The sequence below is a fragment of the Ascidia mentula genome, chromosome 4 (genome assembly GCF_947561715.1).
Source record: "Ascidia mentula chromosome 4, kaAscMent1.1, whole genome shotgun sequence".
In the NCBI taxonomy this organism is placed as follows: Eukaryota; Metazoa; Chordata; class Ascidiacea; order Phlebobranchia; family Ascidiidae; genus Ascidia; species Ascidia mentula.
In genome coordinates, this window is record NC_138569.1 from 6,391,366 (window position 1) to 6,419,246 (window position 27,881).

The 27,881-nt window shown below is 37.3% G+C and overlaps 5 protein-coding genes across 7 annotated transcripts; 3 read left to right on the forward strand and 2 right to left on the reverse strand.

Moving 5' to 3' along the window:
* The first annotated feature begins 617 nt into the window (after positions 1 to 617).
* On the forward strand, positions 618 to 12,888 carry LOC145897755 (uncharacterized). 3 transcript variants are annotated; one of them, XM_082986174.1, is made up of 33 exons: positions 618 to 705; positions 923 to 1,005; positions 1,090 to 1,148; positions 1,265 to 1,329; positions 1,611 to 1,677; positions 1,834 to 1,978; positions 2,259 to 2,325; positions 2,381 to 2,452; positions 2,529 to 2,614; positions 2,809 to 2,958; positions 3,107 to 3,164; positions 3,251 to 3,360; positions 3,609 to 3,788; positions 3,856 to 3,910; positions 5,072 to 5,172; positions 5,696 to 6,224; positions 6,539 to 6,638; positions 6,827 to 6,874; positions 7,066 to 7,167; positions 7,369 to 7,477; positions 7,885 to 7,997; positions 8,057 to 8,159; positions 8,451 to 8,531; positions 8,586 to 8,675; positions 9,027 to 9,059; positions 9,138 to 9,197; positions 9,269 to 9,303; positions 9,450 to 9,546; positions 10,384 to 10,454; positions 10,757 to 10,888; positions 11,117 to 11,347; positions 11,834 to 12,006; positions 12,353 to 12,888. In XM_082986174.1, the coding sequence occupies exons 1-33, from the start codon at positions 667 to 669 to the stop codon at positions 12,539 to 12,541; spliced, it is 3,633 nt and encodes a 1,210-aa protein (XP_082842300.1). In that variant the 5' UTR covers positions 618 to 666; the 3' UTR covers positions 12,542 to 12,888. The 3 variants fall into 3 exon arrangements, with proteins under 3 accessions (XP_082842300.1, XP_082842302.1, XP_082842301.1); XM_082986176.1 differs by having other exon boundaries at positions 11,165 to 11,347; XM_082986175.1 differs by having other exon boundaries at positions 10,384 to 10,436.
* A 290-nt stretch (positions 12,889 to 13,178) lies between these two features.
* LOC145898633 (stabilizer of axonemal microtubules 3-like) lies at positions 13,179 to 16,304 on the reverse strand. The gene is made up of 5 exons (XM_082987166.1): positions 16,045 to 16,304; positions 15,502 to 15,702; positions 14,451 to 14,740; positions 13,961 to 14,172; positions 13,179 to 13,694 (listed from the first exon to the last, which is right to left on the reverse strand). The coding sequence occupies exons 1-5, from the start codon at positions 16,168 to 16,170 to the stop codon at positions 13,504 to 13,506; spliced, it is 1,020 nt and encodes a 339-aa protein (XP_082843292.1). The 5' UTR covers positions 16,171 to 16,304; the 3' UTR covers positions 13,179 to 13,503.
* A 1,548-nt stretch (positions 16,305 to 17,852) lies between these two features.
* LOC145897907 (allatostatin-A receptor-like) lies at positions 17,853 to 20,742 on the forward strand. The gene is made up of 6 exons (XM_082986362.1): positions 17,853 to 18,558; positions 18,841 to 19,131; positions 19,444 to 19,589; positions 19,866 to 20,022; positions 20,173 to 20,275; positions 20,556 to 20,742. Exons 1-6 carry the CDS (start codon positions 17,853 to 17,855, stop codon positions 20,740 to 20,742), a joined length of 1,590 nt encoding a protein of 529 aa, XP_082842488.1.
* A 1,245-nt stretch (positions 20,743 to 21,987) lies between these two features.
* Positions 21,988 to 24,966, forward strand: LOC145897908 (uncharacterized). Its single transcript, XM_082986363.1, has 6 exons — positions 21,988 to 22,738; positions 23,181 to 23,471; positions 23,840 to 23,985; positions 24,277 to 24,433; positions 24,500 to 24,602; positions 24,855 to 24,966. Exons 1-6 carry the CDS (start codon positions 21,988 to 21,990, stop codon positions 24,964 to 24,966), a joined length of 1,560 nt encoding a protein of 519 aa, XP_082842489.1.
* A 1,368-nt stretch (positions 24,967 to 26,334) lies between these two features.
* LOC145897910 (uncharacterized) lies at positions 26,335 to 27,437 on the reverse strand. Its single transcript, XM_082986364.1, has 4 exons — positions 27,186 to 27,437; positions 26,971 to 27,115; positions 26,730 to 26,836; positions 26,335 to 26,577 (listed from the first exon to the last, which is right to left on the reverse strand). The coding sequence occupies exons 1-4, from the start codon at positions 27,435 to 27,437 to the stop codon at positions 26,335 to 26,337; spliced, it is 747 nt and encodes a 248-aa protein (XP_082842490.1).
* Positions 27,438 to 27,881: the final 444 nt, after the last annotated feature.

A 27,881-nucleotide genomic window follows, 5' to 3' on the forward strand; every position in this document is an offset into this window, starting at 1 on the left:
AATTGATGCATTTTTAATCTAAATTATTTCTTCAACAAAGCCATTGGTTTCGGTGGATTAAACAAAACAAAACAAATTAAAGGCGTGAAAAAAATACAACCTAAAGTTGAGGTTTCGGCGCCAAAACTACATTCACATGAATTCATGTTGCTTGTTTACATTGCTTGGTTGTTGTTTATCAAGTAATTTGCATTTTGTAGTATTTGTTATTAACCTAGTAAATTTAGACGGCTATTCCTATCTTTTAGGAAAGGATTGCTTAGACACTGGTTTTGTAATCATAAGCACGTGTGGTGATGAACAATACGATAGTGCACTAGCATTGCTTCGTGCGTTAGCCTACTTTTTTTAATTTATTATGGCTTGTGGCATTGTTTACAAAAACCTAGTGGTATAACGCTTTGACGAACAGCGATCATAAGTCTTGGAACAAAAAATGTTTTATTTTCGATTTCCTCCTGATTTGGATTAGTTTTTTTGGCATAACCTGAAAGTTGAAAGAAATCAGCTCAATCAATCAAATTAACATACGCAGATAAACTTGTGCAGTTATGCAAGTCTGCTAAGCTTAGTTTACTTCCTTATTTTGATGGCAATAAAAACTGTATCGCAATTGCAGCATGTACTTTTTAAGTTGAATTTGCACAACTGCTTTTATTAAAAAACATGGATTATGAGCGAGGTCGGCGAGATCTTCAACAAATGGTATGTAATTTTGTTTTTTGCGTTTTTCTGAGCAAAGTATTGGGAAATATTTCAATTTGCCTAATTAGCAAGCTGACCTGTTCTGCCAACACAGTCACCCCAATTTGCTGCTTTTTCATGTACAAGATTGTTAAAAACTATTTCTAGGTTGTTTCTTGGAACTTGTGTATTGACCTGGCACATGCCAAAGACCATTTTACCTATGGTTGTTTTGCAGATATGCAAGTTTCAGGAAACAGAAGATAGCAGACAAAAACTGCAGAACTGGATCAATCATTTTAATAATCCTAACATTGGAAAGTAAGTGTGATTATTATTATTATTGCCCAAAGCGTTTTGCATGAAATGTAATGTATGAAATGTAGTTAACTTACTATATCACAGGCGCACTGGTAAATTGGTTCCCTTCACGACAAACTTGGATGAACTATTTCCAAGTTCAGGTAAATCTATTTTTTTGGATATCATGTATATATATATATATATATATATATAAGTTTTGGAAAATTCTGTTTGTATTTATAATTTTTCTTAATTTGTTGTTATTGAAACTGCTCAGATTCAAGTGACAATGAGGATGATGATGATGATGTCGAAACACCCACCCCCATGGAACATCCAGGTGTAAGTGAATAAATTATGCTGCTTTTATTGCAAGCAGAGGACCATTCTTACAACAAACAGCCTAAATAAATTTTAAAAAGAGAGACCCATGAAGATAATTATCAATCTTGAGTATATATCTGTTTTCTAATTGTTTTGAATATTTTAATTTGGTTTATTTGTTTGCATGAAACACTTTCTGCAAACAATGTTGCATACCTCATACCACTAGTGGTTCGTATAACACCGGTTTGGAATCATTGTTCTGGCCATTTATTTTTATATTTATGGTTGTGATGTAGGCAAAGCCCACTGAACCAGCAAAACTGCCTGAGCCTGATTTTCCTGCAAGTAATGACAGTACGCCAAGTAAGTTATGTTTTCTTGTATACTTGATAGCAGTGTTGCACCAAGGCAAACACTATTTACAGATTAAAAAAATAATATGTTTAGGATTACATACAACAATTTTTGCTGAAAGATATGCTATTTGCAAAGCAAGCATAATTTTGTAATTATTGAAAGGAATACAAGAAGAAATCGAAACCTCAGCTTGCACTCAAAAACTTGCTTTGGAAGGGACAAGAGATGGGAGTTTTACTGCGAACTATGAACCTGGAAGTTTACCACACAAGTCACCATTAGTGAAAACGAAGGTGTTGAAAAAGAGGTATATATGGATGGTAATCTGTTACATAATACAGTACAGTATTGCAGACATATATGTCACTATATATGCTCATAATGTTTTTCAGTCATTTTATTAAAGTTGCTGTTTAGTATTTTGAAAATACATAACTGTTGAACATGAAAGGTCACTGAAAGTTTCTATTTTTTGAAAGGGGTTGCAAGCAGAACAAGTTTGCCAAGTCCTGGCTTAGTAGTGTACAAATAATAGCCAAACATTAGTAAAAATTAAGTATGTGGTATTAAGCCTTTTTCCTTTGCAGACTCTTTACCAGTACCGGTCATGGGACAAAAAATGTGACGGGGTCTTTCATGAACAACACAGATAAGGTTGGTACTTTACTGCTGTGCAACTTGCATAAATAACATGAAACTATTTTGTCAGGATGATGACACAAGTGCCCAGAAAACAGATAAAAGCTCATCAAACAAAATAAATTCAACAAATACACAGCAGGTGGGTGTTTTTTATTGAACCTACTGTTTCAGAAAATTTTTTGTCTGTTTTGATGTTTCTCTTGATGGTTTTGAAGGATTCCCAGGAAAGGAAAAGCCAAGTTGCTGATGCAACCAAAGATAATGGAAGTCATGACAAGACAAAGTCCATTGATGTCTCTAGGTAACAACATATTTACTTTTCATCTGTTGTTTATAACCTTTTTAACATGCAGTTATTTAGTCAATAAAACTTCATCTTTCTTTATGGTGGGGGAGGGGATGAAAATGCCAACATGGATATCTGTTAAATTGCCTTTTTTTGTAAACTTTACTCAGTTGTTGCCTTCAACTAATATGATATTTACATCAAAAAAGCAACAGGAAGACCAGACGACAGACTGGACGAAGAACTGGAGTAAGTAAAAAGAGCAGCACCACAACCCCACATGCTAATGACAGTACAGCCGACCACAGTGAAAAACAAATTAGCACCAATACTGTAAACCATGTCCCTGACATGGAAGTGTAAGTACAACTGTGTTGACCAATTCAGTTTTGTTTCAAATTTGCATATATGTGTTTGTGCACCCTTATTTATCAAGTAATTAGTGCTTGTTTATTATTCATAATGACAATTATGATGAGAGAAATAATTGTGGTTTTTGTCTTATAGCACCAACGATGTAACCAGGCCTGATGATGATACCACCCTACACCGTACTGATCCCAAGGTTGGTTTACTCCTTCCTCTGGCTAAAAACAGGGTTTCAGATGCAATGAATATAGGTTTGATTATTTTTTTGTGTTTTAATGTCAGCGTCCAAGCAGTATTATGAGTGAGGAAAGTGACATTGATGACTTCTTCGATGACAATTTTATTATCGAGTCCATCACCAAAGAGGAAAGTGCCAAGTTTCGTCGTCACCAGTAAGTCAAACAATTTAAACGGAACTCTTTTTCTGCAAGATTAATTGTCTTTGCATTTATTAATATTCTTTTGAAAATTTGCTTGTTAACCTGTATCAAGCTGTTTTATGTGAGCTTGTATATACTGCTAAAATCGAGAATTGTAACAATCCGAGTGCTCTAAATGAAAACCTGGACAACTTGATTACTTTTTCGTTGTTATTTTTGATAAATTAAAGCATATTTATTTGTGGTTGGTATTTTTGTAGGCTTACTGGACCAAAAAATAAATCCCCTCCCACTGTGAAACGGAAGACCAAAAAAAAATCTGATGCTTTGAATTTGCGAGAAAGTAAAAAATTGCGAAACAAATCTAAATCCAGCAAGGAATTAAAAACTTCCGAAAAAGGCAATAGACTGAAATCTGTCTCTCCACAACCAGATGCAACGTATGTGTTTAATGATGCTTTCGCCCAATGCAGACTAACTAACCGCTAATTTTGTTGTTGCTGACAGGGAGGAATCTCTCAACCACCAAACAATATTATCCTCGGGCAAAGAATTCCCTCAGGTAAAATATAAAAGCTTCATGTGAGAAAGTTGAAAAGAGCATGCACGTTTGCTTGTGGTCGTCACATGTGCATTTGATGAGATAATGTGACACATTGCAAAATAAGCAATCATAGTCATTGGCAGTGGTGGATCTAGGGGGGGTGTTTAGGTGTCAGAACACCCCCCTCAGCATTGTGGCACATTGTTTTGTGGGTCGTGAAAGTGCGATTAATTTCCCGCTAAACTGGAACGAACAGTACGGTCAATTGTTCGTCTCCGCTGTTTCTTTGTTTCTTGGTCGCGCGCGCTGCATTCACGCGGCGATGACTCTTATGAAACAATCGTTTGTTGTGCCGTTGGTCAATAACCCGTCAACAATACTGTTTTTGAAAGCGCGACCTTATAAGTTTATTCATTTCTGCTACAATTTCTATATATAAGCCTCACTCTGTAAGAGTTGTAATTGTTTGACAAAATTTGAAAATTGGGAATTCCCCAATTCCCAAATCGAGCATTGCAAAACACGAACGCCAGTGTTGGCGCGAATCGTCACATAAACGGTGGCTTCATGGCTTACGCAATTGCGTAACACTGTGGAACACTCGATGCAAGTTTTTGCGGTAGTGCTTGCGCCGTAGTTTCATCACCACGACTTTGAAAGAAAGGTTTAAATATACGTGTTATCTAAAAGGAATTAAATGTGGGCTTACGTTATCAAGAAAACATACAAATAAAAACTATGTTGCATGCGGTGGCCTTATCTTCCTCTTTGCACATTTGCGAGCGCTAACAATTGTTTTCAACATGCGTAATATTGGCAACGTGTTCAACAACTAAACTGGTTTCCACCACGATTTTGACAAAAAACTACAGTATAATAAATGTCCGAAAAAAAATTGTAACCGTATCTAACGGCTTCATTAAATAGGTACCGAAACCGAACACCCCCCTCACATTTTTTCTAGATCCGCCACTGGCCATTGGCATTATTGTTTCTTTTTTGATTTGTCCAAGTTGCTTGGTTTTTGTAAGATCGCAAGGATTTATTTAAATGCAAAAAAAGGTTAATCATTCAACATGTGTTAATAGAAACTTTTAATGTCACTTGTGTATAAAAACATGTTGCTCAATTATAATGCTCTGACTTGCTTTATGCATCTGAATCAGTATGTGAAAATAGGTTGAAGAAACCACTTTGCCTGATAAAGAATTTGAAGAAGCAGCTCAATTTACAGTGGCACCAATGACACCACAAGAAAAGGAATCTGTTCGCAGAATGGGGTGAGCTACTGGTTGTTATATAAATTTGAAAAACTAAACAGTTTCTGTGTATTTACTTGTAAACTTTCACCGAGATATTCACATCAACTCTTGATTAATTCAGTGTTGGGAGTTTTCTATTCAAATATTAAGAAACTGTCACAATTTTGTTTTGAGAAAATGTTAAGTACTGTTGCTTAATAGTTGCTATTGGTTAAGTAGTTTGAAGATCTATTGAAATCAAACGATGATCATCCTTAGCTCTTTTGGGATTACCATGCATGATTAAACATGTTGTTGTGGTAAAGGGTATTTGTTTTTTTATCACTATCCCTAGTTGTATTTCAGTTAAAACTTGTTCATGTGGGCAGTAGCATGCAAAATAATAAAAAAAATACAATTGATGCTTTGTTTTACAGTATCATGGGCAGACACAGTCATTTTTTTATTCAAGGCTGATTGCATAACTTTGTGAAAAAATGCTGTTTACTATGACTAAGTTATTTCCTTAAAGAACTGTTTCACTGAAACCCTTTTTTTTTAGAATGATTATCAGCAGATCGTCAACCTTGGGTGCACGTATGTCCGATGACCCCAAAGCTACTGCAAGAAGGAGGGCAGCAAATAAGAGCAAAAATACTTTGTCTGAAGAAACTGAACCGGTGGATAATAGTGTCAACATTCCAACTCATTCAAGACGAAAAAATCGTAAACAAAGAATCTTGGATGAGCCTGAAGACGAGGAAGTAATTCAGACTGACAACTGGACTAAAGCAATTGTCAGTGATGAAGATACGTCTGTGAAAAAAACAAATGTATTTGCAGAGCGTTCGTCAAGGAAAATTACTACTAGTAATGATGTTGACAAAAAAAAATCCTCTCAAAAGGGTAAAACGCAAACCAAAAAGCGAAGCAAGCGTTCAGTGCCCGGTGAAACTGCAAAGAAAAAGACTGCGATACAAGAAGATGATGATATTTCACCGAAAAAGCGTATGCGAAAAAGTATCCGCGATCATCAATCCCATTCCAGTGCCTCTGTCGAAAATTCAAGTCTTCAACAATGGTTGTCAACGGTAAGCATTCTGTCAAAGATTTTATGATATTCTTTTTGGTCAAGATGTTATACCAACATTTTACTAAACATTTTATTTATCTGTATCAGTGGTTCAAAAACTTAATCATGAATCTATTAGGATGAAATTTTCCTACATTTGCAGTTTTCATTGACTGTTGTTTGCCACCATTTTTTCCAAAAATGTCTAATTGGGTTCTGAAGCATGTAGACCATGCTTGGAATGGACAGAAAACCTGTGATGGAATCATATATCTGCAAATCTATGGGTGTCAAAATTTTCACACCTTACTGTATTTTACTATTTTAATAAAGACCAGCAATGAAGCTTCACACACAAAAGAGAGGATATCCATCAACAAGGAGTCAGAGAATACGATTCCTAAAAAGCGTTCCAGGGGAAGACCTAGAAAAGGTTGTTGTTCATTTTGTAAACAATGTTTATTGCAAAAAAATTTGTTTCCAGTACGGGCTGCACTTGATGCAATAAATAAAACCACTAATTTTTTTAAAAGAAATGGTGTAAACAAATAACAAAATGTTAACAGTTAATACCACCAGGTTGCTGTTTAGTTTTTGGTAAAACAATATGTGTGATTTCAGTAAGAAGACAGCAACCGAAAGTTGAGGAACCGACACAACCTAAAATTGGTACATGTGCTTTTAAATAGTTACCAAAACTAAAGAGAGATATTTCTTTAGTCGGAAAAGCTTCCTATACTTATATCAGTACAATCTCAGCATCAACAACAAACTTTTTTGAATATTAGCCTAAAACTTACACTATATAAAAAAACATGCGGCAGTTTCAACATTGGAATTTTAAACAAGTTTATCTTCAGTTACTCCTTCTACCAAGTTCAACCCTTTCAAAGAACCATTTCTGGATAACAGAAACTTGGTTGCTTCAGGGCCCATCAAACGAAGATTTGCATATGATCCAGGTGAGATGCATTGCTTTAATATGTGCCGCGAGTACGTGCCCTTTTTACAAACTATAGTTTTATTATGATTTAAAATTGAAAAATCTTTTTATAAATTGAACAAGTTAACTTTTTCTTGTAACCAAAAACAAAATATCTGTGCTTTAGTTTTTTGTGATTTAAGTTTATTCATGTTTGATAATTAGCAGCATTTGGTTGCAGAACATAGCAACAATCGTAGAAGTGGTGTACCTGATACTGATGAAGTTGACAGTGAACATGTTGCTTTCCCACTCACTGACCAATCTACAATCATAAACCCACACGCCAGGTATTGCTACAGAACATGTATTTTCAACTAACAGTGTTTTTAGTCTGCATTTATTTGAATGTGGGCTTTCAATCCATTGCTACCGAACAATGTGTCACTCTCTCAGTTTAGAAAGAATATATATCTTGCAAAATAGAAGTAATGCCATGCTTACGCATAGCAAGGCGGGATCACCCCACTAGCTTGCAAAATCATAGCTTATTTTTGTTGTCATTGTTTAGCAGTTAAAGAGAGAAATCTGGTGATTGGTGACAAGGCTAAATTACTTTTGTGACAAACTATATTATTACGAATTCATGGGTCAATATTTTTGGGATTTTTTTTCATCCCAGTAAAAATATGTTGAATTATTAAATTGGCCGTGTCCCAATATTGTGTCTAAATGCAAATTACTCTTTTATTTTTAGCTCAATCCAAATGCCAAAATCTCGACTCATGGGTCCCCCAGCCTCCACCCCGAGACACTCCCGGGCCAAAAAGGCTACAAAAGCACCCACACCAGAGAATATGGAAGATTCGGGTGAGTTGTTTACTGTTGCACTGGTTCATACCACAAAGAGTCACACAAGGTCATTACAGGTAATTCCGAGTCTATTGCTTCAGAGAGTGAGGTGTCCTTAGACAACAACATTGACACTTATGCTGATAATGAAGAGTTGGTTCTAACAGATGAAGACAAGGGGTAAATGCGTTTATTTGTTGCTTGAGCAAATGCCCTTATGCTTACATCCAAATTGAAAGCTTTTTTTTGAAATGTTTTTTTATCTATATGAAACATGGCATTTATATATATATTAAAGGTCATCTGGTAAACGATTTAATATGTTTTTAGACATGACCCTTAAAACATTGTTTGGATTGTGATATAGTTGACATCAAACATATCAGGCATAAATAAGTTGGGAACGCATGGTTTAAAACATTTGTAGCTAAAGCGCAACAGCACAATGTACTCACACATTTTGTTGTTAAGAATTCCGGTTGACTCTGAGCACGAGAAACAAGAATCTAACACCAAGGAAAGTAATATTACCAACATGAATAAGGATTCAAGGTTTGCTTTTCAATCTTATCCATGTTGCCAGGATGCTTATTTTCTATTTCATAGGAGCAGGAAATCGATGAAGGCCAAGAAAAATAAAAGATCGGAACCGAATGAAGATGTCGCAAAACCGAAGAAGTCGAAAAAGAAGCAAAGGTGACAGACGTAGTTTAAAAGCAACAAAATAATTATTAATAATCCCACAGGCTAGAAGACCCATTGTATCAATTTTTACTGCCCAATTTCTTGACGAGGCTTGTGAAGCCAACCTACTGTTGTGACAATCGTGTTGATGTCGCCTAAACCCCAAACACATGCTACACTATTTAGCATTTTTAATATCAACCTATATTTGGTCCGAAAAAAAAACGTTTGCTGTAATGTCCGAAATTATGAAAATAGTATCCTCGTTGTAACACACTTAATTGGCCCCTTGATTTACTTTTTGGATCGTTACGAAAAGAGGACTATGGAGATAGTTTTACTGGATGCTTGTTGTTTTTTCAGATTGGAAAGTGACGATAAGAAAAATAAGTCAGGGTAAATACGATTTTTCTCTTTTATGTTGCCGTTTACGATATTTTCAGATCGGGTAAAATTGTGTTGTTTTTTTTGCAGAAAATCAAAACGAAACTCAGCTAAAAACGTGTCCAAGTCCAGCCGCGTTGTTTCCAGAAGGTTGTTCAACTTAAAACGATCCAACTTGCTTCTGTTTTTGTAATAATGCCAATAATGTTTTTTCTTTGCAGAAACTTATTCTACAACATCATTCCGAATCAACTCGGTAAGTTCATACGCTGACCAAAAATACAAATGTTTTTCTGCCGATTTTAAATGTTACGTGAAGCCTTGACTTCAATAAAACATGTGATCGAATGTACATCGAAAAAAAACAAACATCTCCGTTACTCCCATGTATGTCGTATTTAGTGAACCCGTCGGATGACGCAACACCAGGTGTCAGGAGAAGTCGTCGGGTTCGAACGAAACCATTGCATAGGTGGTGCGGCGAGGAATTCGAATACGAGTAAGTGTTTGTTGTTTCGCTAATTCAGTGTTTCCCAAACTTTGGAAACTTCATTTAAACCCAGAAGCTTTTTCATCATATTCTCGTAATTTTTTTGTTTGAATTCTCATGCGTTTGTACCGTCTGCATCAGTGTTTCCCAACCGGTGGTACGCGTACGGCATTCCAGGTGTTACGCGAGCACATTTCCGTATATTTGCGCATACAGTTCGAATTTAAACAATCGTTAGTGATCTAAAAATGTTTGTTACTTCATCCGCTAGGTTACTTTGTAACACACAACTAGATGGTACGTGTCGAAATTGTCTTTTTGCTCCAAGTGGTACGCAACCACAAAAAGGTTTGGAATCACTGGAAACACTAAGAATATGTTAGGATCAGAAAGTAGCTCATTAAAACCTGTCATATTTTGTTATGAAACCAACGACAACAAACGTATATTCGGTTTATTGAATTTTTAGGCAGTGTTTTGTAAATTTTCCCTTGTCGTTACCCCCTTTGAAATCACTAAGCACAAGTATCTTGCACCTTATTATAAATTTTCATATTATTTATTTGTAAATTATATATAATATATACAACCAAGCCCAATGAATCTACTTGGCCTCTAGGAACAGATCTCGAACCTTAGGTTCCCTGACTTAGGTGTTTGTTTCTTGTGTGTTAATGGGTCAAAATAATCCCTGCCAAATTAGGATTTGTGGCTCTGAGTTTATCTCAGTTTAGCACTGAAAAGTGTGATTGGCTCTTTATAATCTAAAGGTTGCCGACCTCTGTCCTGGCTACAAACACAAACGACAAAAATTGACGGATTTGTGGTAACATGTTTTTTTTTAAGTGACATGGGGAATATTGTTGGAATCCATGGACCAGTTATTCCTTTGAGAAGAGGTGAGAGATCGACAACAGGTATTTCTCTCTGGTTGTCTGTTTTTTGTCTTAAAAACTGTCCAAGTAATTATTAACTATGTGACAATCGGTGGTTGACGTGAAATCAGGGTCGTTTAGGCATTTACCTTAAGATAACATTTAATATATATTTTTCTGTACAACATTGGTGTAACGTTTGTTGCACTGGGAATTTGTTCTTCACACATTTAACTGGATGACCGAACCGGCACCAGCAATCATTACCAAAAAAATACGTTTGCGTTTGTCGAAAATGCATTTAGTTAAAAAACAAACTTTACAACTTCTTCGTTTCACTGTAGGTGAAAAAATTCATGAGAAGCAACATGAAAAAACCGAAAAGAATTTACCAAAAATTAACAAGAAGTCTAAAGAACTAAATCTCAAATCGGATAAGCGAAATAAGAAGAAAAGTAACGTGTCCAAAAAAGAAGGTACCGTATTGGAAACAAGCAGTTAACAACTGGTTTCGTGTAGATTTACCACTGAAAGTCTGAAAGCTTATATAATCGAGCAATTAGTTTTTTTTGCTGGAACCTTATGTGCACCTTTTTAAAAAGCGTCTACACTATCATATCAGCCACATGTAAGCATATTGCATAAATTAATAGTGTATTATTGCCATGCTTTCATGTTAAAATCCCGCGAATTCATATTCTCAGCAAAGGAAAAATCTCAAAATATTTCAATCTCACAATTGTCGACGCCAGAGGTTGCAGAACATGACGAAGTGACGTCGGACGCTCAGAAGAAATCCCAGTCTGAAGTGAGTGTAAATGTCGCCACTGAACAATCGGTTAACGAATCGGACGGCAAGGAACGTCTAACAACCGCAAACAAGCTCAACAGAACAACCTACAGTGTCATCGACCAAACGCAAGTCATCGAAGTCGGTACGTTATGTTTTGTGTCGTGCATTTATTTTCCTTGTGTTGGTTTTTGTGGATTTTTTGAATTATGAAAATACTGGTCCAACTTGGGTTATGAGAAGTGTGCATTCATGTACCAATGATGTCGGACGTAGTCGCGAAAACGTAAATATCGAAAAATTACACTTATTTTCCCGAATTTACCACAGTGCGTAGCCTACCCATTATTGTAACAGCACTGGTTTTTCCTCCTTGCATGCTGTATTCTGAGCATGGTTTAAGCTTACACTTACATGCAGGTTTATGGCACGTTAAGGTCAGAATATTACAGCAATGTGTCTGGACATAGCTTATCAATCATGGCTGTCCTAAAATATCGCTTTGTTAACAATTAGTAGGGATTAAAGCTTTCAGGAACTTGTGCAAGAAATACCCTTATGTTTATTTTGCTGAAATACCCTTTCATCAACACCTACCATAAGGCAAACCCTTCGTATCAAATGTTAACAGGTGCAAATAAACTGATCAGCGTGCCACAGAACGAAGTAGTGTTCCATGATCCATTGGAAGGAGCTGAAAAACTCACCTACACCAAGGGTTTAACGAACAAGGCGGTTGCCATGGGGAGGGTGACGATTCCTCCGGGTCAACAGAAGGGCATGAGCTGTATGAATCACATGCTGGTTGGTGGCGTTGTTATTAGTTTTGGATATTATTTTACAAATTTGTCAAGTGAACAAGTACTAAGTTTGTTTATATTGTGGTATTCATACTTGAAATTTTCATGCGTACAAGTCATTGTTCTTCAATTAAATTAATTGAATGCAAACAACGAAAATCTTTTCGCAGAAGAAATATTGTTTAAGGGTTATGCTTGATCTTACAAGCAAATGTATTTTCCATGAAACTTTATACAATTACAGTTGATCTTGTGTATTCAATCTCTAAAAATGGTATATTTTGTGCCAACTCGCCCAAACCCATTTCTGTATATTTCAACTTAATACCAGAACATCTGCCTGTTTTCAGTGCTTCCATCTCAACAAAGGGCGCGTGGAAGTATTTCTCTGCGACAATTGGTCGGTGTTGGCCCCGAATTCCTACTTCATCGTCCCTGGAGGCAACGGCTACGATATCCGCAACATCAGCAAAGAGCACTCGGCCGAACTGGTTTTTACGCAGGTCAAGGCCAAAACACAGGGCATGGTGTTTCAGTGAATATGCATCGGATAGCTCAATAATCCAACGCGGCTTTTTACATTGCGGCGGGTGTTTTAAGTGTTTATTTTGTGACTACCGCAACTCGTTGCATTTGGTTTTAGTCGTCGCCGTATTCGCTACTCGCCTTGAAGAAAGTTGGCGTGCGTTTTTATTCACGCTGAGTTCTTTTTATCTGTTTTTCTTTTACAAACAATTGGTAACGTTGAAATTTTCTACACTGCCATGTAGGTGAAAATGTTGCATCTTGGGTGAAAGATTTACAGAATTCGTAACGGTGCGAATGTGTTATTTTACTGTTTTAACGACGCTGTTTTTTTTTTGAGAAAATAAAAAACTTTATCCACGATTAATGCTGGATTGTAAAAGCTTGCGCCGAAACCAGTGACGTAGCTAGCCCAACATTTGTTAGGACCAAATAATTCGTGGGTTGAAACGGCCAAGTTTTGTGGTTAAAAACATCAGCAGAAAACTACATGCCTTGAATATTACCAAACAAATTTTAGCTATGAGTTGGACATTTCGAAAACATATGGCTTGGAGCTGTGGCAGCCATGGCTATCCTGATGGAAAAAAACGTACCTAACTGGTCCGACAACCATAACACCTATTGTGACACCAAATGGGTATCGATCATTTAATCCTTACAATTAAGCCATTTTATTGCAAGCAAACGCATAAGTTCCAAGTTTTACAATTTAACGATGCTTAATTTTACAATAAGCACACTAGAATCTTTGTCGTTTTTCATGTAATATTTGTAAGGCACAACTGGGCGAGAATTTTATAAGGTCGGAATTAAAACCTGTACAGAAGAGGATGTCTGAAAAGCAAGAAAATAGTTAGTCGTACATACTTAAAAGTGTACAATGAAGGGCAACGAACTGTTAATCCTTAACAAAAGCAGCCGTTCTTTTTTATTAATACTGTATTATCCACAATGATAATATTTTGCAAAGTTTTTAGGTCACAGTCACGGGTCTTCCCCCGCCGTAGGTCATGTACTCTGTCTTGTACATCTTTGGAATAGACATAATCTCTTTTGGCCCCGGTTTCGCGATCACCCAGGGCGTATCGATGGGACAGGAGAAAATCTCCTTAACTTTGACGTCAGATGGCTTTTGGTAGGATTCAGTCACCAATGTTGTCAGACCTGATAAACATAATTAGTGATGATAACTTAAACTCGGAAAAAACCTGTAAATTGGGCAGAACACGATTACCTTTAAGTTGCAAATTAACTCCACAAGCATGTTGATTTACAGTTACGGCTTAGCGACCATGGAGTACGAAAACGAGTCTTTAAATAACACATATTTGCACATGGACTAATGTGGATAAATATTTACTGATTTCTGTCGCGCTATTACTCCAAATACGACAAACTTATTTAAACCATGCACACAGTAAAAGATTTACCTTTATTAGGGACAGGGACCATAGGTTTAGGAAGTCTAGGAATTTTGCTTGCACTTGGAAACCAGGTAGGATCGCGCATGGGAGGTCGTTCCCGTGGAACGGAATCTTTGGGGAGTGGATTTTCTTTTGTTCCATGGCCCCATGCTTTGGGATACTCTTCACATTCCCAGTAGGTTGACGCATCCTTTTGGGGATAATCAAGCAGTTCCTCCCTGAGAAGTTTATTTTTGTGTTATTGTTTTTTGTTTAATATATTTTAGATTTTTTGGGGATTTCTGAATATTTGCCATTTGAAGCAGCAACCAAAAATATTTCAATGTAAAAATGAAATTTGGGAATTCTGACAAACAGGTCATTAATTTTGATTTACATTTAGATAGTCCATATTAACAATACTTGAATACATGTAATTGGAGGACAGCATTCAGTTTTGACTTTAATCATTTCATAATTATCTATAAACAAAAATTAAGAAGATATGATAACTCACCTTTTGAATGACCTGTAAGCTTTCTGCGTTGAACTTAAATAAACATCATTCAAGTTCAAAATGCCCTTGTCTCGGACGAAGAAAGGCTTGGCAGACATCGCTTTGTTCTGAGTGCTGGCGATAATCTTTTGTGATGGACCACTTTTGTGATGCTGGGAAAGCACAAAGGGCTGTGGGCCAGCTTTAAAGTTTGTGTCCAATGACATTCCAGGTTTTCCTGTATATTTTGCCTTCATCTCTGAAGACTGATAGCCCATGGTAAGAGGTGTTCTCCATTCCCTTACCTTTAACTGTTAAATGTTGGTAACGTGTTAGTCGATGATATTAAAGAAACAAATGTGGTAAATAAATCTGAGAATATCACAAAAAAATAGCTAAAAAGGAAATGTACACTAAAAGTGGTTGCCTAAAAAACAAGTTTTCAAACCTGAATTCTGCGTGGATCCCTGGTCCTCTTTGTCAACATTTTCCTGTTTGCTGATTCTTCATTCCATTTCTGACTTAGCCTATGCTTTATCTCACATATTGTGATAACAGACAAAGCCTTTGTGATGTCACAATAATCTCATATAACCTTAATGTCATACGAAACTCTATCATAATTGTCTAGCAGGTGTATTATGTTTCCATAACTACTATCTGTGTAACCTCAGCCCTTACACTTTTGTCTGACCTACAAAATTATGTCTCTTTGTTTGAAATATTATTTTGTAATTTGGGCTAACCCCTTGTCATCCTGTGGGTGTTGCTGATGCTGCTGATTGGCATATTAGGCAAAACTATACTTTACATACTGACTATGACCATAACTAAGAAACTTGTTCAATGTCTTGCAGAATTAATTTCCAACTTTATGCTTGTAAAATACCTTTGGCAAACTAAAGTTTATGATCAGATGTAAAAAAATAATAACGAAACGTAGCTTTTGAACAAACCCAATTAATGAACATACACCTTTCTGTATTGCACAAAATAACAAAGTAATCTATTTCAAAAATTTGTGCGCAATCAAGCACAAAACCCCAAGAAAGTGGACTTCAACTTGCTATACCTTTTCAGTGTTGTCCTTTACGAAATGCACCTTCCATGAACCAGGTGACTTTTTGTACATGGGATGGGACAGGACACCACCAATGTGTTTGTAGTTGTGCTGGGTTCCGGTTGTTGTGTCATAATGGTTAATGACCTGATCATTCGGGGTAACTTGGTCTTGGGCTGTTAACGGGGGTGGTAAATGGTCGTTGATAGTTCTCTGAAAATAATTTACATTCATTTTGTCAAGGTGAAAATATCAGCTTTAAAAGACTCTTAAACCTTACGATTTATTTTGTCTGTGCGTTGTGCATTGATATTGTATTTATACTCTAAATTGAACATTTAGGTGCAGGATTTGTTTGGCCAATTTTGATTGAAATGTATTATTACTTTTCTTTGCAAATAGATAACAAAATTCGAAAATGTGCAAGGTTAGATCCGACATTTTTTCCGATCTGCTACACTGTTATTGTTATACAAAGTCTTGCATCTTGGTTTGTAATAAAACATCAAATGTAAGATCACTACACCATGAATCCATGACCTTCAGTTTACTTACTCTGAAATTTGATGGTGGGAAGTAATACCCCTTCGAGTAGTAGTGACCTCTTCCAGTACTGGTTAGATTTAAATCGTGTCTATTAAACTCAGACCCGACTTCTCCATGGCCATGTCTTAACTCCATCCTTCATTTAACTTAACCAAAATTCGGCTCCAACTCCACCACACCACCGTACAAACTGTTGCACTTTGTCCAGAAACCGGTGTATTGAAATTAAAACCACGAAAGCAGAGCGAACAACCGTAGTACAGAGCCGAACCTACAGATTAACAACAAAACCTTTACTTACTGTTGCTATTGGAAACCTTTTAAACCCATGAGGGAAACGTTTAATTTTAAAAATTTACCAAACAAAAATTTCTTGATTAACAATTTCAAGTAGCTAACATTGAACACCTTTACATGTACTTATTGTAAGTAAGTAAAGTTATGCCATTCACAGTAATTTTATCTATATATCTGATTGACTGCCACACCTTATTTTTCAAGTAATTACTGTTGTTTCGAAACTTTTTTGCACTCGTCGTGACTTTTAAAATTCTGATACAAAGAAAATGATATGCAGCTTTTACCAACAACAAAATATACACTAAACACATTATCTTTAACACGTGCTAAAAGAACGCATTTGTGTTCTCTGTACAGTTCATATTTTTGTTTTTGAGAAAATTAAGTGCCATTTAAATCCGATAAATATTAGGGATGCACCGAAAGTTCGGTTTGTCGAATTTATTCGGCCGAAACCAAGTTTTTTATAATTATTCGGTTTCGGCCGAATATTTTTGCAAAATTCGGCCGAAACCGAAACTTTTTTACTGCATGCAACACTGATACGCAAAGTTTAGAATCATTGTTCAAACTATACTAGTGTGTTTTTGTCATCGATCTTCAAGAAGTTGGTACAGCATTCTTTACGTGCCAATAAAAGGCTGTATGATCTGATCAGATGCATTCCAGCACATGTTTTGTTTAAATTTATTGCGATTTTAAAGAGATGGATACCAAAATTAGTTTCGGTTTATTCGGTTTCGGCTGAATAAAAAAATTGCTGTTTCGGTGCATCACTAATAAATATATAGACCTACTTAAAGCATAAAGTTGGAGAATTTTTTAATCAAGTTTTACTAGAAGCGTCAAATAGGTACATTTACTGTGGACAACCGAACCGTTTTAACAATTCTGCTTGTTTCCGTTACATTTGTTTGACGACTTATTTGAATACAAAATTAGTGAAAAGTGCCCCGTAACAGTTACACGCCAAGCGACCAAAATATCAGTCACGAGAGAGTTACGTCATAGGGCAGGGCCATCATTTCAAATGAGAAACAATAAAGCACGAAAATTACGCATTCACAGACGGGGAAGTTATAGGCTACTGATGCAATGCCCTGAGGCGGGTAATTACATGTCAACTTATCTCGTACAAATTTTATTTTTATTTAGTCTTTAGTGCAGCACAGTGGACACTGGGCAGTTAGTGTTGCTGATATTTTATTTTTTTATGGACGCAACAATGATAAATGAAGTCTAAACACATATTTTGTCAGTGAAAAGTGGGAACTATCCATAGACAAGAGTGCTAACATTCGTGTGAGAACTTAGGAAGACAGAGTTAATGTTTTTGAAACCTTTTTCTGAGAAACATGCAGGGTTTTTTGTTTGAAGAAAACAATGGTTTGCTTACAATTTCGTTTTAAACGTTTCAGTTTTAGTAGCCTATATGTGTCCCAATCACCTGTGATTGTGAATTGCTTTAAAGAGCTACGTTTGTCTTGACATAAAAGTGTTGTTTTGAAAAGTTAATAATGAGCGGACAACAACCGTGGACTCCGAGAATAGCCGAACCTTTCATCATTGATAGAATTCTCCCATCTCCATTCATTCCCAATACAGCACCAGCTCAGTTAGCCACTTTAACATTTGAGGTCATAACCTCGCATCTCCCAAGTACATCGATTGTCATAGACCGGTTTTTGGCCCCAGTACCGTTAACTTCCACGCCAACGGTGCAACCAAACCCGGTGGTACTTTTTCCATTTGTGGCAACGAGCATTCAACCAAATACCACTGATGTGGCTACCACTGCCCCGAATGATGGACCAACGATGTGGACATGGAACACCACTTCACCGAAAAACTTAACTGAAAATGTTGCCCTATTTAATTTTAGTTTCGTTCCAGCAATGACTTCCGAATTGTCCAAGTCAAGTTATTTCACAACTGTTTCGAGTGCAACAACGAATGATGAACAATTTCTTTCCAACTTATGCGGGCTTCCCAGTTTTTGCTCACCAAATACTGCGCAGCGTTGCGCCAACGTTTCTTTGATTGAATGCCAGGACTGCAGCATGGGGGCAGCCTCCATATTTGCAGCTGCCATCATTCTACTTGGGTTGCTGATCGTTTTGGGCAATGGTTTCGTCATCTGGTGCAATGCGGCCAACAAGAGCGGCTTTACCGGCGGTTACAACAAGATAAAGGCGTCTTTGGCCGTGGCCGATTTACTCACAGGTAAACAACCAAAATGATGCACTAAAAACGTCTTATTGTCGCAATGCCACGACTTTATTTGGGCAAAAAACAGGGTGCTTTGCAGCGAAAAAGGTCGAGGGTGTTCTACCCTTAAAACCATAAAATTGAAAAAAGACAGTTTTTGAATGCTGTTTAAATATGTAGATCTCAAACATGCTATTACTTATATTTCCAATTTCCTTGTTTCGACATTTGCATAGCTACAAAGTTATTTCCCGATTCCCGAACAACGTTTTGATTTCACCTTTTAATACTTTTCAGGCCTACAAATCTTCTGTATATCAATTTACAACTTCAGTTGGACAATCAACGCAACTGCCAATGAATTGAACGAACACCAGTGGGAGTTAAGGGGTTCTCCACAAGCTACAGTCGGCGGGATATTTTACTTTCTTGGGTTCACCTCTTCTCTTTATCACCTGATTTTCCTCAGTCAGCAACGATTTAGAGCGATCAAGTGGCCGATCCTGTACAAAAGTCAAGGAGGCAAGGTGATCTATATCGGCCTTGCAGTTGTGTGGATTTTGGCCATTTTAATGTCGGTACTCCCAAGTAAGTATACATGTTTTTTTTTAAATTAATTTCTGTAAGTATAGGCTGTATATATTTTGTAGTAAAGCAGATCAGTGACCAAATCTTTAGTTTTATTTTGATTGGTTTATTTGTCTTACTGGTCTTTATACAAATATTTTTTTCTAACTCAAGCCTGACCATGCCTATGTACAAATATTGATAAAAACCGAAGGACGTTTTTTGAAAGATACTGATTTGTCTTGTGGTTCAGAAATGCCGTTTTTTGTGTTGAATATTTGTGTCTTGCTTCTGTTTGAAGAGCAAGAATAGAATTTCTCGTTTGTTTTTCAGCGTTCTTTCAAAACACGTACGTTTACACTTACATGCAAACAACATTTCTCTTCAATCTTACACTGAAGGAAGTGCAAGACCAACCCTATTCCACGCCGCTAATGCTAATGTTCCTTGCTGTCTTCATTATCCCGTATATTGTGATGGTAAGACAAGAAAATTTGCATCTCCAAAACTACAAAGCATTGCAATGAATGAACTACGGCCATCAGCGCTGTGCTGAGATACTGAAAATTCAGTTTTGTGTCACGAATTTTGCTCGCAAATTGCAGTGTTTGTTGGAAAATATATTGGAAAAGTTGACAGAGACCTCGTCTATTTTTTATTTTCGAAAACGTACCTGTGCGCATTTTACCTAAACATGGTACATTTATATAAATTTGTAAACATAACTTTTTTAAATTTGTGATTGTTTGTTTAAGAGTGGATTGACCATCGGGTCTGGCGTTGTTCTTCATTCGTATAGAAAGCGCTCCAAAGACATTTCTCAATCGATACACGGCCAAAGAGTGAACAAGCATGAAGTCTACGTTTACAAAATGCTGGCCATCATGCAATGTGGATTTACTGTGACTTTGGGTAGGTGACCAGTTTCCATGACTATAATGTAGAAAGTGAAGTTAGAAACAAAGGCAAGTAAACCCCAATTTTGTCATTTCAGGCCCAATATCAATCATACTTTACATATGATTTAGTGACATCTTAATAACCATATTTTTTTGCCTTTAGTTCCCTTGGTGGTTGTTGTTCTTCTCAGCTACACCAACGTGCTAACTTGTCAAACAATATCCGCTCCGTTTGCCGTTTGTATTTATCTAAGCATGTCTAACAGGTAACAGCATGCTAAAAATGGCGGCGTCCGATAGCCTATAACATATTATATTGTACTGCCACTGACTGTTTATACAATGATAGATTATTTTACTCCATACTTTTCACGCATTTTGTGGTTGTACGTTTACGATTTGCATTTAAAATGTTCTTATAATTGTTATAATTTAAACATATAAAAATGAAATTCCTGGAGACAAGTTGGTTTGTTCTTTTTTAGTTTGAAACTACGTAACGTTCACCATTCCTTTTAGCAGAAATAAATTTGTTTGTTTTTCCAGTCTGGTCAACGTGCTCGTGTACGGATTTATGGACAAGAACTTTCGTAACGCGATACGAGAAAGCTTACTTTGCTGCTTCGAAAAAAAATTCCTCGTTACTCAGCCATCGTCATCTGAAAATGCACCACAGAAAGAATGTACGACCAAAAGCACCCCAGTCACTGTTCGAGCAAATCATTGTGTCTAAATTGCGAAAGCAATTTTGTTTTGATAAACAAAGCTGTGTTGTTGTTTTTATATGATGTATTTGTGTCAATGGTTCATGCAACAACATTTCGCAACAACTCTACTGCAATAAATTCATGTATTAGGATAAAGTATATTAGGTGAAAGCAATTACAATTTAGCCTGCTGGATAGCGAACACCTTTTAAACTGTTTAAACTAAAGCTTGTAGGGTTTTTACTGTGAATATGTACATCGTATAGTACAACGCAGTAATAATTCATGCAATCAAATGATTGGCAGGATGTCCTTACTTGGCAATCACAGCTATCGTATCAAGGTCATTAGGTGTAAAGGCTTCGCAGCCCAGGCATTGCAGTCTGGCTGAATCAGCCAAACCTCACCGGAAGTTTGACTTGTAAGATCCCGTTCCCACTTGTCGGGAAAAAGCAGCTGATTCAACAAGGCTGCGAAGGCTGGAATTCGAAGCCTGTAAACCTAATGATCGTATTGTACAATACATGTTTCGCTCCATCAAGTGTAAAAAGTAATGCTCTGGGTGCGGAAACCACGTCTTCATACAAATAAAGATTAGGCCAACACCCGACCTCACATGAAAAATTCATCTTTTGTCCAATAAGTCTACATAGGATAAATCTTACTGGACATCTTAACTCAAAATCGTCATTTTCCAGAATGATTGAAAATTGAAGCCGCTCTACGTCATAGCGACCGAACCTTAAGACGTCATTTTGTTTCGGAAGAGCGGATTTGCCCAACTGCCTCCCGGGCTTGTAATTAATGGCAGCCAAGCGTATTTAGTGGAATCGGCTTTTGTGCTGTGGGGACGCACTTGGCTTTAGCGACGCGAAAACAAGACGTAAATATGAGCCAGTTGTCCGCCTAAATCTTTCCAGAGACATATAAGTTATTACAGTATTGTTGATTATAGTAGAAGGTCAATTTATGACAAATTGTCGCTTTAGGATACTGGGATTCTGCAGAAAACGAGCGAAATATCAAAGAAAGATAATAGTGTGTTGAAGGTGTGTTGAAGGCTATTGCAGCTAACCATCTATCCCTATTATTGCAAATATTTACGCTAAACTGAAAGAAATACTTTATTCCAAGTGAAGATGCGCCAGACCGAATTCGAATAATGAAACGAATCCCGAATTTCAAGTGCTTTTTGCAATCCTTGTAATTGACTTTCAGCTTAAGCGCACAAATATACATTTAAGGTTGATTTAGCAACTGATATTACAGAAATGAGCGGCGAGGAATCTCAACTTATACCAGAAACTGTGGAAGTATTTTCAGGCGACACGCCAACATCATATCCACAAATGAACAACCATACGAGTAACGTTTCAACAACGCACGCACTACAAAGTTACCTCGAAGTTAACGTCGAATCTGTCACGTTTTCCTATTCACATACGGTGATAATTGATAGAATCGTTGTGGAAACGTATGCGGTCCTAGAAAAACCCGAAGTGCAACCCCTGCCGGTTATTGTTCCGTTTCAAACTTCACCCATTTTCGTTGACAAACTTCCAGAGCAAAGCAACGCTAATGTGCTAATGCCAAACAACGCGAATTTGGGTGGAGTAAACTTAACTGAACAACTTCAAGGTCAAGTTCAACACTTAGCACTTCCAGGACAAAATATTGACCCAATTCTAAATGTGACCGATACCGCCATATGGTTGAACCGCTCCACACACGCACAGTGTTGCCCACCTGCAACCAATCGAACCCTCGTTTCATATTTGTGCGGTTTTCCGAGTTTTTGTTCTCAAAACGCCGTGGAATCTTGCGCTGACATCCCGTTGCTCGAATGCCAGAAATGCAACATGGCGAACGCCTCCCTTTTCGTCGCAGGTATCCTTCTACTTGGAACACTTGTTGTTTTAGGTAACGGATTCGTAATCTGGTGCAACGCAACCAAGAAGAACGGATTCCGTGGTACTTACAACACGATCAAGGCTTCACTTGCCGTGGCCGACTTGCTTACAGGTGGGTGTGCTGGTCACTTGTTTACGTACGCTCGTGAACTTTTGACATGCGACCCACGCTAATGCAGCATTGGCGACTAATGATTACATGAAAGAAAACCGAAGGATAGCAATTATTATTTGCAGTCTTTAAGTTCTAAACTCTGTTTTCCACGTAATATAAATGTTTACATACATATTAGTTATAAACATAACCGTGCCATTGCTTAATATTTATTCCGACAAATGTTGTTTTATGAATTGTGTAAGCTACAAAAGCTTGGCTGTTTGGCCGGCAAAGACCTCTGATAGTCACACCAGCTGCACTGATGAGACCTTATAGGTCGAAACAGTGGCCATCTGTATGCAGCTTACACAATTCATAATTGGCTCAACTTTGCTTGTCATATGTTGTTTTATTACTGGTATTTTTTCACTAATTAACTTATGCATGCACCACACAGGCCTGCAAATATTCTGTGTATCAGTCTACAACTTCAGTTGGACGATCAACGCAACTGCCGATGAACTGAACGAACACCAGATGGATCTACGGGGATCCCTTCAAGCGACTATTGGCGGAATTTTTTATTTACTCGGATTCACCTCTTCTCTTTATCACCTGATTTTCCTCGGCCAGCAACGATTCAGAGCGATCAAGTGGCCGATTCTGTACAAAAGTCAGGGAAGCAAAGTGGTCTACTTTGGATTGGCGGCAGTATGGTTCATGGCTGTTCTGACATCTGTTACACCAAGTGAGCTTTCATCTTTGCTTGGGCTTCTTATTAGTAAACCTAAACAAGATTAATAAATTTTTTATTTTTAATCCTTTAGAAAAGCAATTGTATAACGAATATGTTGTCTGGTGGATACTGCAATGAAATCTAAAAACACGTTTAATAGGTTTTTGTTGGGATTTAAAATATGTTTATGAGGTTTTTGAGAGTGGAAAATTCACAGAAATACATTTCATCTTATACTGCTATCATAACCCTGGAGAAGTCTCGACGGATGGCAGACGAAACGTTGGTTTCCAATAAACACTTTAGAAACTAAGTGCCAGAAGAGCAATTCTGATTAACATTTCATCTTGTAAGACTGTAACATGGTATTTTTTTTGCAGAATTTTTTTCATCGACGTTTGTGTTCACCTACTCACACACAGTATACATTTACAGTCTTACACTACGAGATATCGAAGAAAATCCCAATTTGACTTCTCTGGTGGTCATTTTTACCATGGTCTTCGTTCTTCCTTACATAATTATGGTAAATTACAATGCCCCAGATTAAAAGCACTGTGTGGTGCAATTTTAAACTTACTTATGCTTACATAAGTTTTATTTTTTATATTTTTAGAAATTACTGCGTGAAAATGGTATTGAATTTAGCAAAACATATAGAGATCAAACAAAAATACTTCGCGAACATGAGAACAAAATCAACTGCTACAAATTTATGCGGAAATGTCAACTTAAGCCGCTTAATCCTATTAACAAGCTAAAAAGGAAAGTTTGGTCAACTGCTAAGATTAACATACTTTCTGTCTCTCTTTTGTAGACTGCCTTGACACTTGCAGCTGGCTTGACGCTACGATCGAACAGAAAGAGGACGAAAGGTGTTCGTGAGACAACAGCTAAACGTAAACTCGTAAGACGAGAAACTTCTGCTTTCCTAACACTAACCATGATGCAAATAGGTTTTACCGTGACACTGGGTAAGTTTGGGACTTCTCAAAAATCTTATATGCTGATACTATAAGACACTTTGTACTATTGTTCAGTGCCCCTTCTGGTGGTGGTACTGATGAGTTATACGAAAGCACTGACATGTCAAACAATTTCTTCGCCTATGATAACATGCGTCTACCTCAGCATGTCAAACAGGTGAGAGTTTTCTCGTTTGATGCCTTGAATTTACCACGGGTATGAAGGTACAGTTAAAAGTATTAGTGGACAAAGAAGGTTATTTTCGTATATAAGCTATATTTAAACGTATGTGTCTAAAATATCTGTTACAAGCTTCTTCAGGAATATTTTCAATACCATGTCCAGCATGGTCAACATTACATTTGAATCAATCACCATAGCATCAGGTTGAACAAGGTGGAAGCCGTAACAAATATTTTCTTGTGACAGCTTGGTTAACGTTTTGATCTATGGGTTTATGAACAAGAATTTCCGTCAAGCGATCCGCGCAAGCTTTACATGCAGCTTGTCTAAACCAACCAAGATGAATATCCAACGTTAGAAGGTGGACACAGAGTTGAAGTTAAAAATTGATTACATCAATGCGCCAAATTTTTAAAACAACATGCATCAAATATTCAGTTTGTTACTGACTCGGTACATTGCGCCTGACACTATATCGGTGTCCATGCCATTGGAACTTGTGTATGCACAGTTAATTTACTTTGTAGTGTATCGCGCAGAAAAACATAATGAAATTATTAAAAAAATATGTATGTATACTCTTGCTTCCTTTGCTCTTTTTCGCCAAACCGTATGTGCTGCTGCATTTTTGTTCCTTGCAGTATTTTATGATATTTTATTTTGATCTCAGCATACCAGGGAGAGGTTTGAGTAATTTTTGAGAATCTTAATTGAAAGGGTGACAAATTGTGTAGATCAGTGGGCGCCAGGACCCCCCTGGGGGCGTTTGCAATCGTTCGGGAGGCGCTGGAGACCAAACGGGCGATTGGGGGGGCGCCAGAAAATAAATGACCGATTGGTGGGCTCTTATAGCGTAAGTCAGTGTTTCTCAACCGGTGGTACCACTAGTAGTACGCGACCGCATTCCAGGTGGTACGTGAGCACCTTTCCGTAATTTGCGGGTTTTGTTCGAATTTAAAAAATTGTAACTGATTTCAAATTTTCGATAGTTCATCCTAGGTTACTTTGTAACACTCAATTAGGTGGTACATGACGAAATTATTTTACTTTCAAGTGGTACGGAACCACAAAAAGGTTGGGAATCACGAGCCCAAATGATTCAGTCCAATCTTTGTATAATTTATGCTACTTCAAAAAGGGCATTTCTCGCATGCTGAACTAGAAGTGCTGTGATCGCCAAATATAAAGGGCCTGCGCAGTGGGGCGATCCCGCCTTGCTATGCGAAAGGATGGCATTACTTCTGCGTTGTCTGATTACGGTGGTGGAGATCCTCTACGCATGTAAAGGTCGCCTGACAAGTTGTGCGCTTGTGCAACAGTGTACCTTGGCCACAATATACCCCGTGAAGCCACTGAGCTCCTGTAGCTCAGTTGGTAGAGCGTTGGGCCTGGTTAGCCCAGGGTCGTGAGTTCAAACCTGTCATCAATCAACGCTAAATAAAATAAAAAAGTTTGAGGAACACTGGTGTAGATGAAAGGAGTCTGAGTAAAGTTATAGAACATGAGGTCGAAGAGATGTAAAGAGGTAAATGCTTATGATTGTGATATTCCCAGGGATACCGTGGGCAAGAACCAAGAACATACGCGCTCGCTTTTGATGCTAAAATTGCATAAAATTGGGATTATATCAATGCATGTCAAGACAAAACAATTTCAACAGAAATAAACACGATTCGTAGCAATAAGTACAAATAAATCATTTAAGCAATACAGGTAAGCTCAATTATTAAATCAGCACATAGGAGATGAGGAGAGCTCCAGACAACACACAAAGCAAAATCAACACGATCCTTGCTTCAAAATTTATTTTCACCATCATGGGATTTTCTTCAGCGGCATCCTGCCATATTGTACAATTAACGTTTTTTCGTGGAAATGGAACGTCGGGCACTTCGACTCCCAGAAACTTGCAAAGAGGATCCCACCCTTCCTCTACACTAAATACCAGCAGTTTGTCTTTTGGTGCATTCTTAATAAATACAAAACAGTGTAATTCCTGTTTCAAATAATATTAGGAAATGTGATCTAGTAAAGCGCATCTCATATTCAATTTTTTATCTGCTAAAATCTTCGCAGTTTAGGATAAACAAAGTATTTATTGACGAATACAAAATCGTGTACCTGCAACACATCTGTGTTATGTTGTCTGTATTTCACCCTGAGAATCGTTTCATTCACTGGTTGCGCACTCCAGTTAAAAGGAAACCATGCTCCATAAGCAACACTGGCTTAAACATAGAAAGCTTTTTTAAACAAAACTGTGTAATTATTTCCGAAATTATCGAGGGTACTCTGGAAAATATTATGAGATCTAATAAAATGTTTTGGACACTTGCACGTATGAGAGAAAGATTGTACTTACTTTCCCGTTTAAACAATTGAGTGACTTTGTATCCAGTTGGAGAGAATGTTTTGGCAAACCTGAACATCCAGTCTCCGTTAACTTGGCGAAACTGTCGCATGCAACTCTTCACCCACTCTGATTCTTCACGTATTGTCAAAATAATCTGTAATTATAATCTTCCTTTATCATTCTCGTTCTATGTCAGCTTAGTAAAAGCACGCACATTATACTACCTTTGCCTCTGGAAAAGCTTTATGTATTTCTTTCCAGAAGCAGAACACTGGTCTGCCAACAACTGCATCCACATTCTCGTACATCTTTCTGAATAGTTCAGTACTGCCACCAGTGGTTAAGATTTCCATCCATTCCTTGTGATGATAATATTGATGATCCAAGAAGTCATACACGCTATAACCAAGTTGACTAAGAGCAGCATGCATTGATTTGGTTCCAGTTTTGCTAAAGCCAGCCACGATCACTTTCATTTTTGCTATCTTTTCTGCAAATTACATGTAAGTCTATTGATTACAATGGTTTTACAGTTTGCCAAATCGCACTGGAAACGAAGTAATGAAGTTATCTTTAGTGACATGGGAAACAGATTCATATAAAAAATATCAACTGTTGCCAATCTATAAATAAGTTTGTTCGTTTCGTTGGCTTATTTCGTGGTAATATCAAAAGAAACAAGCATCGTGCCCTGTCTCGGCATCTGCATTATTGAACTGCTTCTTTGATGTGTTACAACAATTTCAAGATTTTGTTAGCTGCCTTCAGATAGCCACTGCTTTGATTCAAAAAGGTCTCATCAGTGCATCTTTGTGAGACTATGGACGATCTTGCCATTCAAACGTCCCGGCAAAGACTTCCACTTATTGGTCGACGCATTTGTCATCCCTATGCAGCTCACAAAATTGAGATCATTTTGT